Genomic DNA, 15,205 nt, shown 5'->3' on the forward strand with positions numbered 1-15,205 from the left:
TCTCAGTACATCCTCACAACAACTGTATGGGGTAGATTCAATTATGACCTATTTGATAGATGAAGAAACTGAGGCATAGGTAAATTAGGTTATTTGCCCAAGGCTTCTCAGCTAGCTAGTGGGAAAGCCAGAATTTGAATTCAGGCACTCTTACTCTACATTGTGCTCCTAATACTATCTCTCCAATAATTATAATTCTCCTTCATGCTTCACACTGGTTTTCACATTGTAGATGCTCAATAAAATATTTTCCATTAATTTTATTTCAGGATGATGAATCCATACATATTCCAATTACTTTTATACACAATCATCCATTTGCCTTAGGAGAAACATTTGAAGTTGAAACATAGGACTTTTAAATGATGATTAATACTCTGCTCACTTGAAGAAAACACTGCAGGGACTAAAAGTATATAACATTCATTATAAAATATTTAGCAGCTGCCACGTATAGAAATAGATTCTTGAGAAAATTCAATTTAGACCAGAGAAGGACATTTCAAACGTATGAGACTTGTGCTAGCAAATCTCCTTTGTCTTTCCTGTTTTACTCTGTATTTGCCCTACTGTCCTATGTATGATGAGTGGAATCATTTCATCTCAGTAGTGCAACTTATTTTTAATGTCTGTCTTACTACCGCTATGCATCTGCCTGTATCACTCGTTAATCCTTCCTGCCATCTACTCACTCATCATCCATCTAGTCCATTTATCCATCCATCCGTCCATCCATCCATCCATCCATCCATCCATCCAAGTATACTAGGTCCTTGACTATTGATACAACAAAGAACATGAAAACTCAACAGTTGATTTTTTTCTATTTTCCTGGTTCCTATTACATGGTAATTATATGTAGGCATGCAAAAGGATGGCTGTAGAGTTGACAAACCTATTAAAAATGAAGTATACTTTAGTGCATAGTCTGGGAGTAGTTAAGTAGAAGGTTCTATTGCTTTGTTAAAGTTCTTCTTGAATCAAGCTTATGATTGGGCATAATTATAGTTTAACCATGCCTTCCCATGGGACATAAATTCTGAATTCTTCTGATAAACTGTTGTCCCTTGAAGAGCCATCTATATTTGCAGGCTCTGCTAAGGTGATGGATATAGTATTGACCAGTACCTAAAGCCAACCCCAAAGCATAATGCCTTAGCAGGAGAATTCAACTTCTCCTGAATAAGGTGGCTGACCAGATGGCTCAGGTATCAGCCTGGCTTTTGTCTGATCTGATAAATCAGCCTCCATTTTTCAACCATAGCAGCAGTAGCCTGACTCCAATTTGGGGCTTTGACATGCTTATGATTGGAACTTTTTCTCTTGGATTGAGCCTTGAGCATCTCCATTATACTGAAGGGATCCTGGTTTTCAGTGAACCATGGAAGAAAGGTAATCCTGAAGTAGAAAACATGGTAGGGACATGATTGACCAGGCAGAAAGGACATGCCTTTATATCATGATTTAAAGTAGGCTACTTTGATATTTCACTTAGGGATTTTAGTCGTTTTTTTAACTCCCAAGTGTCATCATTGTGCTCACAAGTGCTTGCTGAGCATTTCTCTCTTAGCACCTACAATTCACAGTTTGGATAACCTTGAGACTTTCTGTTTTATTCTCTATGGAAGACTCTGGTCTTACTGATTAAACAAGAGAAGTGAAGGAGATCTCTAAGACCTAAATACTGTAATTCTCTTAGCTTTCTTCACTTTCAGAGCTATCCAGCACTCTTGCTCTAATTTACTACATTCTGGCAGAAAAATATAAAATTAGTGGGATACTCATATGTTCATTTCTGCCCCCTGATTTCCTTTTGGACTTCTTTCTTAGTTGAATCAATTTGATTATGTGCTATTGTCTGATGGCCAGAAGGAAAGAAGCTTAGAACCTAAGCATATCTTTACCCATCTTGGGCTCTCAATGGCCTTGTCTTTAAAATGAAAATAGTGAACCAAATGACTTCTGAGGCCTCTTCCAGCTGTAATAACACAGTCCTAGTGTTTCTCATGGGACAGAAATTAACAGCATTTCATGAATCTGTGTATGAGGGGAATGGTGAGAGAAATGAGGGAAGAGGAAGACAGAAAAGGAGAGAAGAGAGAGAGACACACACAGAGAGATTTAGGATATATAACCAATTTTAGGATATATAGCCAAAAGGCTTATATATGTAAATGGTTGGCCATTTGGGCATCAGAAGTCTTCATAATTGACAGAATTGTGTCTTCCCTCCCCAAAGTTCATATGTTTAAGGTCTGAACCTCCAGTACAAAATACACTTGGAGGTTCTTTATAGAAGTACTCAAATTAAAATGAGGTCATTAGTGTTGGATGTCATCCAGTATGACTGACATCCTTAAACAATGAAGACATTTGAACACAGAGATATATACAGAGGGAATATCATGTAGATACAATAGGAAGGGAGCCTGAGACACATCTTTCCTTACAGCCCTCAGAAGGGGTGGTACTTTTTTTGTTTGGACTTTCAGTCTCCAGAACTGTGAGAAAAGATATATCTGTGGTTTAAGCCACTCAATCTGTGATACTTTGTTATGGCAGCCTGAGCAAACTAATACATCTTTTATATCTGATACCAAAGTGTACACAAAAAAAGGTTCATTGGCCTTTCAAAGGTTACCTCACAGGTCTTTATGTAAATACCTGTTGCCCTTTGGCCCAAACCCTTGACTTGACTTAGAAATGCAGCCTCCAATGAGCTTGCAGAAAAGGAAATCTGGGAACTTTTATGACACAATTCAGTCTTGCTAAGAATTTGGGGCTAATATTTAACTCTGAACATATATTGACACGGGCAATTTTTCTATAACAGATTTGTACAAAATTCAAAATGCATATCAATACTTAATTTTTATCTGAATTCTTTTACTCTTATTTATTTGGGGAGAGAAGAAGAAGGGTGTATCTTGTTGGTCTCTTATAATCTTTGTTCTTTTTTTCCATTCTTGTCACTTTCTTTGCACTTTCTCAAGCATTATGCTTTCTCCATGTTTATCAGTCACATTCTATAACAGATTACTTTTACTTCAAAACATGCATTATGTAGCTCCATCAGGGCTACTTTTCTTCATTTCCTCTATAGTATTTCCTGCTTTTCTGTATTTGTCTGCTCCTCTCTCATCCTTGTCTCTGTCTGCTTAGTCCTCCTCTCCTCCATTTTCCTGTTTTTGCCTCTGTGTTCACAGTTCCTAGCTCCAGTCCCCCTTCTCTGCTCTTTCTTGTTTCCTCTTCTTCTGACTTGCTTCTGTCCCCTCCTGTTGTTCCCCTCCTGGGCGTGTCTTTGGCCCACCTTTCCTTCTCCTCTGAAGCTTCTTTTTCTTGTTGGTAGGTGGGGGCTGAGACTGTAAACATCACAAAAAATAATTTCATTGAGAACAGATGGTTCCCACAATGTCCCAGAAGATAGAACCTTAGTGTCAGCCCAGAATGCCCAGGCTCCATAGAAAACAGGAGATCACACTGGTACTGGAGAGGAGTCTACACCTCAGTCACAATACCTACATTTCAGAATCTTGGAACTTATCTCTGATACCCATTTCCACCCCAATTAGAAATTGAGAGACACTTTGTCTGGGAAGAGAAAGAATGAACATGCCTTTGCCCTTTTAAGCACACATTCCTGCCTAAAAGTTTTTTCTGTGGAGGCTGATCCCTGACTCACTGTTGGCTACTGTGTTCTGTGTGCAACATGTCCTGAACGGTCCCCCTATAGCACTTGGGGTGGCTTCTTGGAGTGACATTTCTGTTAAATCACCATGGTATGCCTATAGCCTCAGCTGTGGTTTAGGACCAGAAAGCAGCAAAGGTGTCACTGTGGACTCTTGTACTTTTCCTACAATGTTAGTTTTGGCTTTGAGGATTAAAATTACATGTTGGCTTTTTTTTTTTCCAACAAAGTCCCCAAATAGACCTAAATGATTCCTTATTCCTTACTCATTTTCTTCACTTTCTCTTTTTCTCCTTTCATCTTCTCTTTAGTTCTTATTATTTATACTTGAGGATTAAACTTTTACTTTGGTCCTCATATTCATTTGTTCATTCCCTCATTCAGCAAAAGTCTATCAAGTGACTAGAGTGCATTAAATATTTTATGTACTTCTGGGAGTGTTGTTGGGACCGCTAAGGTTGGTTTACAGTATAACTTGTAGAAAAAAGATGCCTGAAAATTTTGACCATTAGAAATTTCTAGGTGTTTTTACAGTTAAGTAGAAATGTCTATTTTTAATGTTTTTTCTTTAATTTATATTTGCCACTGAACGTGAATTTCAAATAGTACCCATTACAGACTCTCTTTGTCTTTGCACCATTGCAGAATCCCAGGATTTGTACATTTTATTACTAATCATAATTATTAATCACAATCTTGACAGACATTAACACTGGTCTAACCATTATTTTGTGCAGGCATGTGAAAAGCACCTTAGAGTATATGCATGTTACTTAATTTTGACAACAACCTGTTGTGGAAGATATCATAATTTTACAGATGAAACTGAGGCTTGGATAGGATGTCTTATTTGGGCAAGGGGCTTCAGCAGGTGACTTCAGTTATTATTTGATACCAAAGTCCATGTGTAGTCTCTGATTTCCACCATTTTCCAGTTATCAGACTGTCAGAGCAGTAGAAAGGAGAAATTTCAATACAGAGTGACTGAAAGGATGGACATAGAATTCATCCTGTTGGTGGGAATCAGCCAAGAGACTATGGGTCAAAATTTCTGTTTTGGTTCACTCACATGCAAGAGACAGAGATGACTTGAGGATGGCTGAATCCCACCTGGCTGGCTTACCTTTTGAGTCTTGGGCACGTCAGTGTGGCGCTGGGCACGGACAGAGCGGGCTGACTTGGCAGGTTTGAGAGGGGCACAATACATCTCCAACCTCCTCAGATCACAGCTCCGGAAGCAGCACTCATCCACGATGCCTGTCTGAGGTGCCCTCCTACTGCTGGAGCCATAGCCTGTGGGCTTGTCTGTACATAGAAAACAGAATAGCCTGGCATTAGGGTAAAATCTGCTGTCACAGTCTGTCACACAGTCCCTATGCTTCTCCTCTTCCCTATCCACTCCACACACATCCTCCAGCATCCCACCTTCTTCAAGCTTCCCCAGAATGCCTGAGCCCACAGATTTTGGATTCCAGAGTTTCTCCTGGAATCTTTCCCACACTCATTAACTCATTCAACACACAATTTTGTATTTATTTGAACTCAGGGCCTCATGTTTTCACTATGCACTTTATGTGTGCTAATTCTTCCCATGTTCCCAGCAACCTATAGTCAAAAAATCTTGTTTATGCCGATACTAGACTTTTTTTACATACTGATTTAGATGGGAGGCCACTAGGAATACTGGTGGTATGCAGTAAATTTTCTTAAAATTTTTAAAAACTTTTTTCATTTTTAAAACTATGGAATATAGAGTGATATTTTGGCACAGGTATATATTGTGTAAGGATGAACTCAGAATTTTTAGGTTACCTATTTTCTCAAACATTTGTATAAGGACATTTTCTTCAAGCGCTGGGAAAACTGTCCTCAATCTTTGTAGCAAATCAGTATAGTTTTTATACATAGGAAAGGTCAATTGTTTGCTTTTTTACTTAACTACTGCCATTATAAAATCAGATTGAGCATGAAAGAGGTTTTAAATTCCAAAGGGATCCTCATTCTACTGATGTGAAAACTGAGACTTTCAGTTTTTCAATTGGAAATGACTTATTCAAATTTCAATCAACTTGCTGCTGAGCCCAGTGCCCTACTGAGAACAGGAGACCTGGTATATGACTCTTGACAAATCACTAAAACCCTCTAGGCTTCAGTTTGCCCATTTGTATAATGAATTTAACAACATCTTCCTTGTCAAAATTGAGGATAAACTGAAAGAATGTATGGATAGTGCTTAGCACAACATCTGACACACAATTTCTAAATAAATATTAGTTTCCTCTTAGTATCCTTTCCAGGGTCTTAGTAGTCTATAAAAAGTAGTCTTATTATTGACTGCATCCAGAAAACTTGGAACTAAGACCTGATAATAATACTAAAGGACTAGTGCCCTTGTCCCATCACCTCAGAGAGATCCCCACAATTATTCCTCTTTTCTTATGGAATAACTACTAGCCTGAGACAGAATGAATTAAATATCCACCTTTTATGTGATTCTAATTGCCCTGAGGAAACACCCTGAGTCAAATTTCTTTTGAAATTTGCATATCAATTAGACGTCTTTACTTGGCAAGTAAGTTTTGATTTGGTTTTATTTTATCTTGTCTTGGTTTGGATCCACTTTTTTATTGGCTCTGGAATTAAAAGAAAGAGCAAAACAAGTTTATGTGGAACTTAACATGCACTTGAATTATTTGTCAACTTTTTGTCATGGTAGATCTTCTGTCATACCAAATCTATCCTATACACCAATATATAAAACAGACAAACCATGAGACTTTACTGTCTCAGGCCTGATGAAGGAGTCTAGATCTTGGCCAGTTCTCATCTCCCTTATCTCCTGTGGGAAGGAGGCTGCCTGGGGGGTTTCTCCACTGATGTCTAAACTTCATGGAAGAAAATGTGTGAACCACTGATCCACAAGAATCCAATTAACTATCTGATATATATTCAGTCTTAATTCCTAACCCAAGAAACCATTAAATTAAATAAAAAAAGAGCCTTATTATCATGTAATAATGACAGCGTACTTAGAGATGGGATTTTCAAAGTCAAAATCCTTGTATGAATTTTGAACTTTCTCTTTGGTGGAGATCAGGGCCATGGTAATGGCTTGCTACCAAACTAGTTTGGCTGCCTCATTGTTGGCAAGGCCAACTGTTCATGGCATCCTCTAAGAACCCAAATGTTTTCCTGATGCTTGGCACAGGAGCCTGGTGGCTGCTTCCTCTCGTAAGGCAGGTTTATTGTCATTCTTAGGGCAGCTGGAGGTAGTAACTTAGGAGGGTTCATTTGTGGTCTCTCTGGGCGGGCTTTGCAGCTCTCTCTCAGAGTGAACCCTGTGGACTTCTCATCATTGTGGGGTTTGGGAGGGACCAGGCAGCTGGCCTCCATTGGAGCTTCAGCAGTGTTTTCACTTGCCATGGAGGAAAGACCAGCACAGAAGTGGACTCTGTTTTTGCTTGCTAGCCAGGCCCTGGCAAGCTGAGACGTGGCTGGTCCCCTGAGCAATGTAAACAATGTTTTTTTTTTGTTTTTATAATCTTTTCTTGGGACTATAAATTAGAGGAAAGATACAAATGGGCTTACATGGTTCTTTGTAATCCACAAAGGACTTCTACATACTTTTTGTTAACTGGCTAGCCAGTCAAGAGTGGTAGATACACTTGGGTTTTTCACATGGAGTAGGGTAAAAGGGGAAGGTGATGTGGCCCATTTTGTTCTAACCACACTGGTAGTGCCCTGCAGGTAGTGATTGTTTATTTATTTATTTTTTTGAGACTATAAATCTCAAATGGGAGCCATTTGTTGATTATGGGAGAGTAATTTGATGTTTGGAGGTGGGGCTGTAGGAGTGGTTCCAGAAACTTTCAAACTTGGCTAACTTAGAAACAACTGATTTCGAAACTCAGGCTCATGGGTTGAAAATGGAGAGTTTTTCAGAGGGTTGAGGCTGTTAGATCCTATTTAGCATTTACATTTCAAGTACCTCTAACTAAATCCTGCTTCTGTGACAGGAGGAAGACACCAACCTTCATCTTAGGATGGTAGAAAGCATTTTTTTTTTCTCTTCTTCTTCTACCTTTTTTTTTTTTTTTTTGGAGGTACCTTGCACTTGGTAGGCAGAAGTTCTACTTCTTGAGCCATGCATCCAGCCTAACAGAGAGCATTTCTATGCAATGTATATTCCATTCTATTTTTTTTTTTTTTGGTGGGACTGGAGGGTTTTGAACTCAGGATTTTAAGCAGGCACTGTACTGTTTGAGTTACATCTCCAGCCCATATATTCTGTTCTTGATGACCATCAACTCACTACAGGGTCTGTTTCCTTTTATGACATTGAAATCATCATTACAGCAAAAAATAACAGCACACACCTGACACCTGTTTTGTTGTCTCAGAGTTTGACATGTTTCATTGTATGTTGGATTTTGGAACAGAGAATTTTATGACCTTTTTATAATGCTCCACAAGGAAAGTTGATCTTGTGTCCATATTTGTTTTTAAAAATGTTATTGAAATAGTGGTATAGAGTCTTGGATTTTCCCATAAATGTAGTAGCTATGTTATCTATAGCTATCCCTATTATAGAGATTTTTTTTGTCTATTCATGATGTCTACAATGGACTCATTGTACTCTATTCAGAATATGTAAATGTAACAAGCGTTTACTCATTGCCTTTTAAAGTTTAATTCATCCTTTGAAGTGTCCTATATACTTGATTTCTGCTTCTATATTAGGATATTCAATAAATTATCATAATTTCTCACCAGTTGAGAGACTACAACTGTGGATCAAAGTTTTTATCCTTCATCTTCAAATGTCTCTTATTTCTCTTTTTTTTTTTTCAAAACCACAATAAAGATATTTGATGCTATGAGCTAAAACAAGAAGCCTGACAATGTGATTTGTTAGAAAGGCAATAAAACATTTTACTCCAATATCTATTTTGATAAAAATAGGTATTTTTGATGACCTTTCAATTATAGCTAATTTTAGGCATTTTGATTAGTTTTTAAATAAAACAAAATTAATTGTCCATCCTTGCCTTCAGTATACAATTTTGCTCAGATGGGAAGAATCAGAACTGGTAGGTGAATGAAAAACAAATAGTGGCTTAACATTAAAAAAGTTTTTAATAGTTTGAACTTAAGCATGTTAAATATATGGCAGACATTCTTGAAAAGTAATGAACCTTCTATTGCAGGTTGCAGTTACTGTAAGAACAGCTGTCAGAGATCATAGGAGCAGATTCCTGTGTTGGACAGTGTGGGTGATTGCTGCGCTCTTTTCTATTCCAGAGATTTTATAAAAAGATGGAAGAGAAAACTCATCCTAGGGTAAATATTCAATATGATTAGAAACCACTTATGTTGTCTTTGATAAAAATGTTTGGATTTTTTTAAATTGAGAAGATGAAAAATTTTTTTTCTAATAAGTATTTATATTCTCCACGTTGCTCAAAACATTTTTCATTCCCTTCTTCAATGGAACAACAAAAGACTGGTGGCTGGAATTATCCCTTCTATAATGAGGTACCATCTCAGAGTTCTGTTGTACTAGCATTATGAAGAGTCTATATACTCACTCAGCTGTTAGAGTGAACAGGCATGTATGACATTCTACAGATTTGTTTTTTCTTGCTGACAAACCTTCACATTGAAAATTTACATACTTATATATTTATTTTGTCAGTAGTTGTACCTCATAGGTTTCCTAGTATGTAAACCAAAATATTGCTTACCAGACCAGTTGACCACTTAACCTAGACTTTGCCTCTTCAATGAGGACATATAATGTTTAGTTACAGTGCACTGCTGTATCTTGAAAGTTGGCCAACAGATAGAATTCCAATGGTTAAACAGCTGGCTTCTATAATAACAGCACTTCCCTTTAAATAATGCATGGTCAGGGGAGTAATTCAATAATCTTCAGGGCAAACTTGCTAGTTACAAGGGTTTTGAGCAGAATTGTGGCATCATCAAAACCACACCAATTAGCTGAGTCTCACATTTTGTCATGGATGCAAGCAACCTGCTCTCCTCCATCACTGAAGAGAAATGTGTGATGCAAAGATTTAACTGGGGTCATCACTTTAGAGCAAAGAATTCTGGTTGTTCATCACTGGTAAAATTACCTCTACCGGTGCTGCATTGGTTTCTAAAAATGGAGTAGCGATGCTGTACTTGACTTCGATTTCCTTTAAAACTTCCCTTCTTGCTTAGTGAGAAAGTTTTACTTTAACTATTTTAACATAGTCATTGGAAAGAGGAAACATTGATTTGAAGAATCAGCATTTCAAATAACAACAAATTCAAATATTTTCCAAATAGGAATATTCTTATTTTCTTGTTACATATTTGTTACTCTTTGTGTTCCAAAGAATAAAACTATTCTCTATAAATTTGTTAGTGGGAGGAGGTTTCAAGATGGCTCATGTGTTTTGAAAGTATAATAAAAGAGGTAGAACAATTCAAGCTGGATTTTCAATTATTTGTATGCTAGAAAAAGCAAGTGGGATTATTAGTTAACAAACTAATCTGCATTTAACTTTGATTAACAGAGAATTGGCTGAATGACATTATTACAGTTAAGATATGCAGAAGCCAGAAAATAAGAGTTCTCATGCCAATTATTTATTTCAGACTTTCAGACACATTGATAATCTAGAATAACTCAGAATGGTTTCTTAGGGCAATATTTCTTTGTGGGCCATCTCATCTATTGAAAATTAATTCAATTAATATAATATTGCATGGATACTAGTTGGGAAGTTATATAAAATGTGGGTAATCTTGAAGCTGTCTACCTATTAGTGTTTTTTGTGGCTCTGAGGATTAAACCCAGGGCCTTGTGAATGCTAAGTGTGTGGTATACCACTGATCTATACTCCCACACCTATATTTTAGCTTTTTTCTTTTCTTTTCTTTTTTGAAAACAGAGTCTTGCTATGTACTTCCAATTGGCCTTGAATTCATGATCCTCCAGCCTTAACCTCCTGAGTGCGGAGATTATAGACATACACATCACTTTGGAAGCATTTTAATTTTCATTTCCGGAAAAAGAAGTCACTTTCTAATCTTTTCTGCATTTGATGTCTTTATTTGGAAAACCAACTCCTTTCATAAATTCCTAATAGAAGGAAAATTATGATAATACTATTATCCAGACCCAACATATAATACATTGAAGTGTTGATATTGCCTGAATTCATAGAATTCCCATTTAATTTAAAAACTCTTGAGGATTAGCATTTTACCTTTAAATTTTTCTATAGACATTATATTTATTTAAAGGAATTATTGAGATGTATGTAGTTATGTGCTTAGCAAAGATATGGAAAGAAACTCACTGGCCACATCATTATGCACTTAGAATAACATGGTGCATACACACATGCACTCAAACACCTCAGAGAATTAGGTGAATTAATATCAATATCAGAACTTTTGAAATTAGGATTTTTATAAGAAATTCATCTGTGTGTGTCTACCCCCTACCCTCTTATACTTTGCTAGTGGCCCCTGTACATTTCTGCTTTTTTGTAGAAGGATCTTTCTGAGTAAGATTGACCTTTGGAATCTGTAAAAATAGACACCGAGAAAATGTTCTTTTTTTCTATGAACTGTGTGTCATAAACTTTTCTTGAAAACCTATCAAATTTAGGCATTGATTTCATTTTTGGCCTGTGTTAATTTTTAATTGGCAGTGTTTGCTGGTCCTACTACCTCTCAATTGGACGAGGTCATCTTTTCTAGGAATCATGGCCCTATATGACCTGACACTACCCCCACCACTCAGCAGCTCTTTCTCAGCTACTAAATCCCCATAACTCCAAAGACCAAAGTCTTCCTGTTACCCAATCAAGTCAATGTTTATGTATCTATCCCTGGGTCTAAACGGAATGAAACAGAGTGCTATGAGCCTGTTCCTTTCTTGAGAGCCTCTCTTCTTTTGGAAGCCCAATTCAAGGGATGTGTGAAAAGGGTGCTATTCAGCTCACCTTGGTTTCCAAGGCCAGGGAGCTGAAGTGCAAAGCCTAGGGGCAAGAACAACTGGAGATTCAAAGCAGAAACATTACTGTTTTAGGACTCTTTGGAGAAATGGGCCCGACAGAGTGGGAAGCAATGTGATGTATTACTTTAGCCTGATACAATACCCTGGAGGATGAGCATCTTGCCAGGACAGCACAATTTACTAGCTTAGGTCCTTTTCCAGGGCTCAGAAGAAGCAGATATAGCCAACAAAATTATGCTTTGGCAAGAGAAATGCCTTTCTGCACAGAAATGTTGTCCTAAGAGAATTGTTTGGTTTATCAACCTTTAAGGTGAAAGATAATCAAACGCCAAGAGGTCATTTTTATTTTGAACTACTTCAGTGGATCCTGCTATATAAGTTAGCTACTATTTTCTCATTATGCAGGTTCTAGCAGAGAATACTAAAGAATCTGAGTCAGATCTGCATGACATCTGTCATGCCAATGATGGAGCCAAACAGCTCTAGATTCACTGCTTACCTTGGATTTGGCAGACAGCAAATCTTCTAAGACTCAGATATTCCTATGCAAAACAGACATAGCAAAACAGCTCCTAGAACTGTAGAGCAGATTAAGTAAGAACGCATGTAGAATGCTTTGTACAATGGCTGGCATTGAATAAAATATGTTGAATCACTTGACATAGCCAGCTTGCAGATATCTCTTCCTGACTTGCTATTAAAAATGCATCCCTCCACAAATTTGGTGAAAACAAATGACTTTTCTAGATAGAGGAGGTCATTCTGCTTTTTAAAAAAAAATGAATAATTATTCCCTTGGCGGGATATCCAAGCTTTATGTTGTGAAGAATGTCCTGAGTAGTTGTAATGTAGGGCAGACACTCTGTGGGAATGAATCCTCTAATCAGGTCCAATAAAACAATGCCTTATGGGTCCTCATTACTATGATTGCTCTCAAATAATCCACAGGTTAAAATCATTGCTTTTTCAGTGATGGTATCCATCCATCTTATTTCAAAACAATACTATGAGGTGTGAGATGGGTATGGGTGAAATACACAATCAGAACTAGCTCCCCCTACTCTCAGTCAGCGTGTGTACTTCCCTTCTCTCATTCTACTTCATGCCCCAAATCTCTTCCCCTACCTTTCCCCCACTTTTTCCTGCCATTGACAACCATTTGCACTCTTTTTCCTCACTGATGAATGTTAGGGAAAACGTTCACGCCATGCAGTTCATGGTAGGCTCGGAATTAGAGGTTGGTCCTCCCCTCCCCCAGTTTGACTGAAAAATGGGGCTTCTTTTTCTGCCAGGCCTGCTTGGGGACTAAGCAGTCACAGAGTATACAGTATCACCAGGGCTACTTAATCACTACTCCATTTTGGACTCATGCCTGAATGAGATGAAAATAGACAAGGAAAGAATGAGAAGGATGTTAAATAACCCCATATATGAACTTCAGTTATTTTTCTCTCTTCCTCTCTTTCTTTCTTTTCTATTTTTTTGGAGAAAGACTGTGATGAAAATTGTAAGCAGAGGCTGGCTCCAACCTCGAGATTGTAGCTCTGCCACCAGCATTATCTCCTATGCTTACACTATTGTTGTTAGTTTACTCTTTCAGAGGTGAAAAGAGAGGCCTTGTAGGCAAAACACAAGGCATTCATGAATAGAGGGCCTCACCCCTCTTTCTGGTGCCATAGAAAGATGAATCGGCCAAAGGGATATTAAAGCACATTCTCTTTTTTTAGTTTCACTCTAAAGATTATCATTTGTCTTTTCTTTGCCACTTGGCACTTGCCCTGTATTCTCAGGGGCCCTGCTCCCTGTCAGTCTCCTCACTCAGGTCTCTGTTTTTTGCTTGGGGCACATCTGGATATTTTCCCAGGGGTGGGTGTGACAGGGTCAGGATGGCAGGTGAAGGAGTGATGGCTGCCAGGGAAGTCTGGCATGTCTGAAGGGAGAATGTTGGGAGACGGAGGCCCTGTAAGGAGAGGCAGCTGGGTCTGCATCAGGGTGTAAACTGTTGGAAGACAGCCTCCACAGCAGCAGAAACAGCCCTTGGCACTACAGCAGAGAAGGAAGCAGCCAGAGTCAGTGACAGATTGAACACACGGAGAGAGGAAAGGAGGAGGGAGAGCAGGAGGAGATGATTTGGGTGTTACATGATATAAATAACTGCCTAGTGTGCACTTCAGTGCCCGTTAGGTTGTGTGTGACATCCCTTTCATACTGGTGTGTCAATAGTGTTCTTGAAAGGTCCTGGGGAGTGTTCCTATAGCACCCAGTTCCATGCCATTTTCAGAGAGGGGATAGAAAGAAAGCGGTATGATGTCTTGAGAACAACACTGGATTTCAGCCCCAGACGCTTTGTGTGAACTCAAAAGACACTCACACTCTCTAAGATTCAGTTTTCTCATGCAGATAACCAAAGTATGGACAATATTAAGCGCGCTTCCTTTCTGAAGACATGATTAAATATTATTGGGTGGTTATGCTGCCCACTTTTTGAATCAACAATGTATATATATGACATGTGAGTCCTTCTCCCTTATAATAGAGAAGTGTAGTGGCAAAGAAGGTTTTGATAAGCGAACCAGAAGTTTCCTCTTTGTTGGTTTACCTTTAGATATAAACAAGATTCACAGGGTGAATTTAAGGACAGTAGAGATCAGCGTCGATTTTGATGAAAGCAAAAAGGCACAATGTCCAATTTGGAGGTGAACTTGAATAAGGGGAGGAGACAAGACAGACAATAGGGATTGGAGAAGTCATTACAAGGTAGGATCCAAATGTGAATTGGAAGGAGGATGGGAAAGAGCCCTTGAGAGAGTCATTTGCTAGAGCTGCTGAAGCAGTCAATAGAATCAAACTACATTTTGAAAACCAGGACAAGGAATGGTTCTAATTTCTGTGGGCATTTGTAAATGAGATTTAGTGTGGAAAGACCATAAAAATTTTTACCATTACTCTCCACGAAGGTGCATTTTCAAGAGAAAATAAGTGACTCTCTCACCTCTAGGAGGGTTATTAATATTGTTGAGCAGAATGCTTAGCTTCCTAGCACTCAGTATAGGCCAATGTTTTATCTCACTACTTTCTGGTTGAATGTGAGGACAATCTGACTGTGACATCTGTCACAACATTGATCACCAGGGTTGAGTCGGCTAATCTGGCTGGCTAGGCAGATTTCCCCTTCCTTTCTCACTGCTCCATGGGTGTCCTTCCTGAAGCTGTATGCTCAGTTGAAGAGGAAGACGTTCCTTGGTAGAGGAGGACCATTTTTTGGTGAAGGGTATACGAGTAGCTGAGCTCCCTGCTAGAAAGTCTAAGCAAGCTCTAATTTCCTGATAACTGTCAATGGTGTATGAATCCTCTGAGTGATACTCACTTCCTTTCAGGTGAACACACATATGGTCTCCCTTGAAATGTCCAGCCATCACTCATTTTGTCTCATCTTTGATAGGGTGAATGAACTTCCAGAGAGGCCACCATCTATGTCATTGGTACCCAACATGGGCCCA

At 38.4% G+C, this 15,205-nt stretch overlaps 1 protein-coding gene across 2 annotated transcripts in view; it reads right to left on the bottom strand.

Moving 5' to 3' along the window:
- Positions 1–15,205, bottom strand: part of Igf1 (insulin like growth factor 1) — a 74,118-nt gene that overhangs the window by 15,606 nt on the left and 43,307 nt on the right. For both annotated transcript variants that reach the window (XM_074084252.1, XM_074084253.1), the window contains exon 3: positions 4,812–4,993. In XM_074084252.1, the coding sequence (XP_073940353.1) occupies positions 4,812–4,993 (182 nt within the window). The remainder of the gene's footprint in view (positions 1–4,811; positions 4,994–15,205) is intronic.

The sequence above is a fragment of the Castor canadensis genome, chromosome 8 (assembly GCF_047511655.1).
Source record: "Castor canadensis chromosome 8, mCasCan1.hap1v2, whole genome shotgun sequence".
NCBI classification, from domain to species: domain Eukaryota; kingdom Metazoa; phylum Chordata; class Mammalia; order Rodentia; family Castoridae; genus Castor; species Castor canadensis.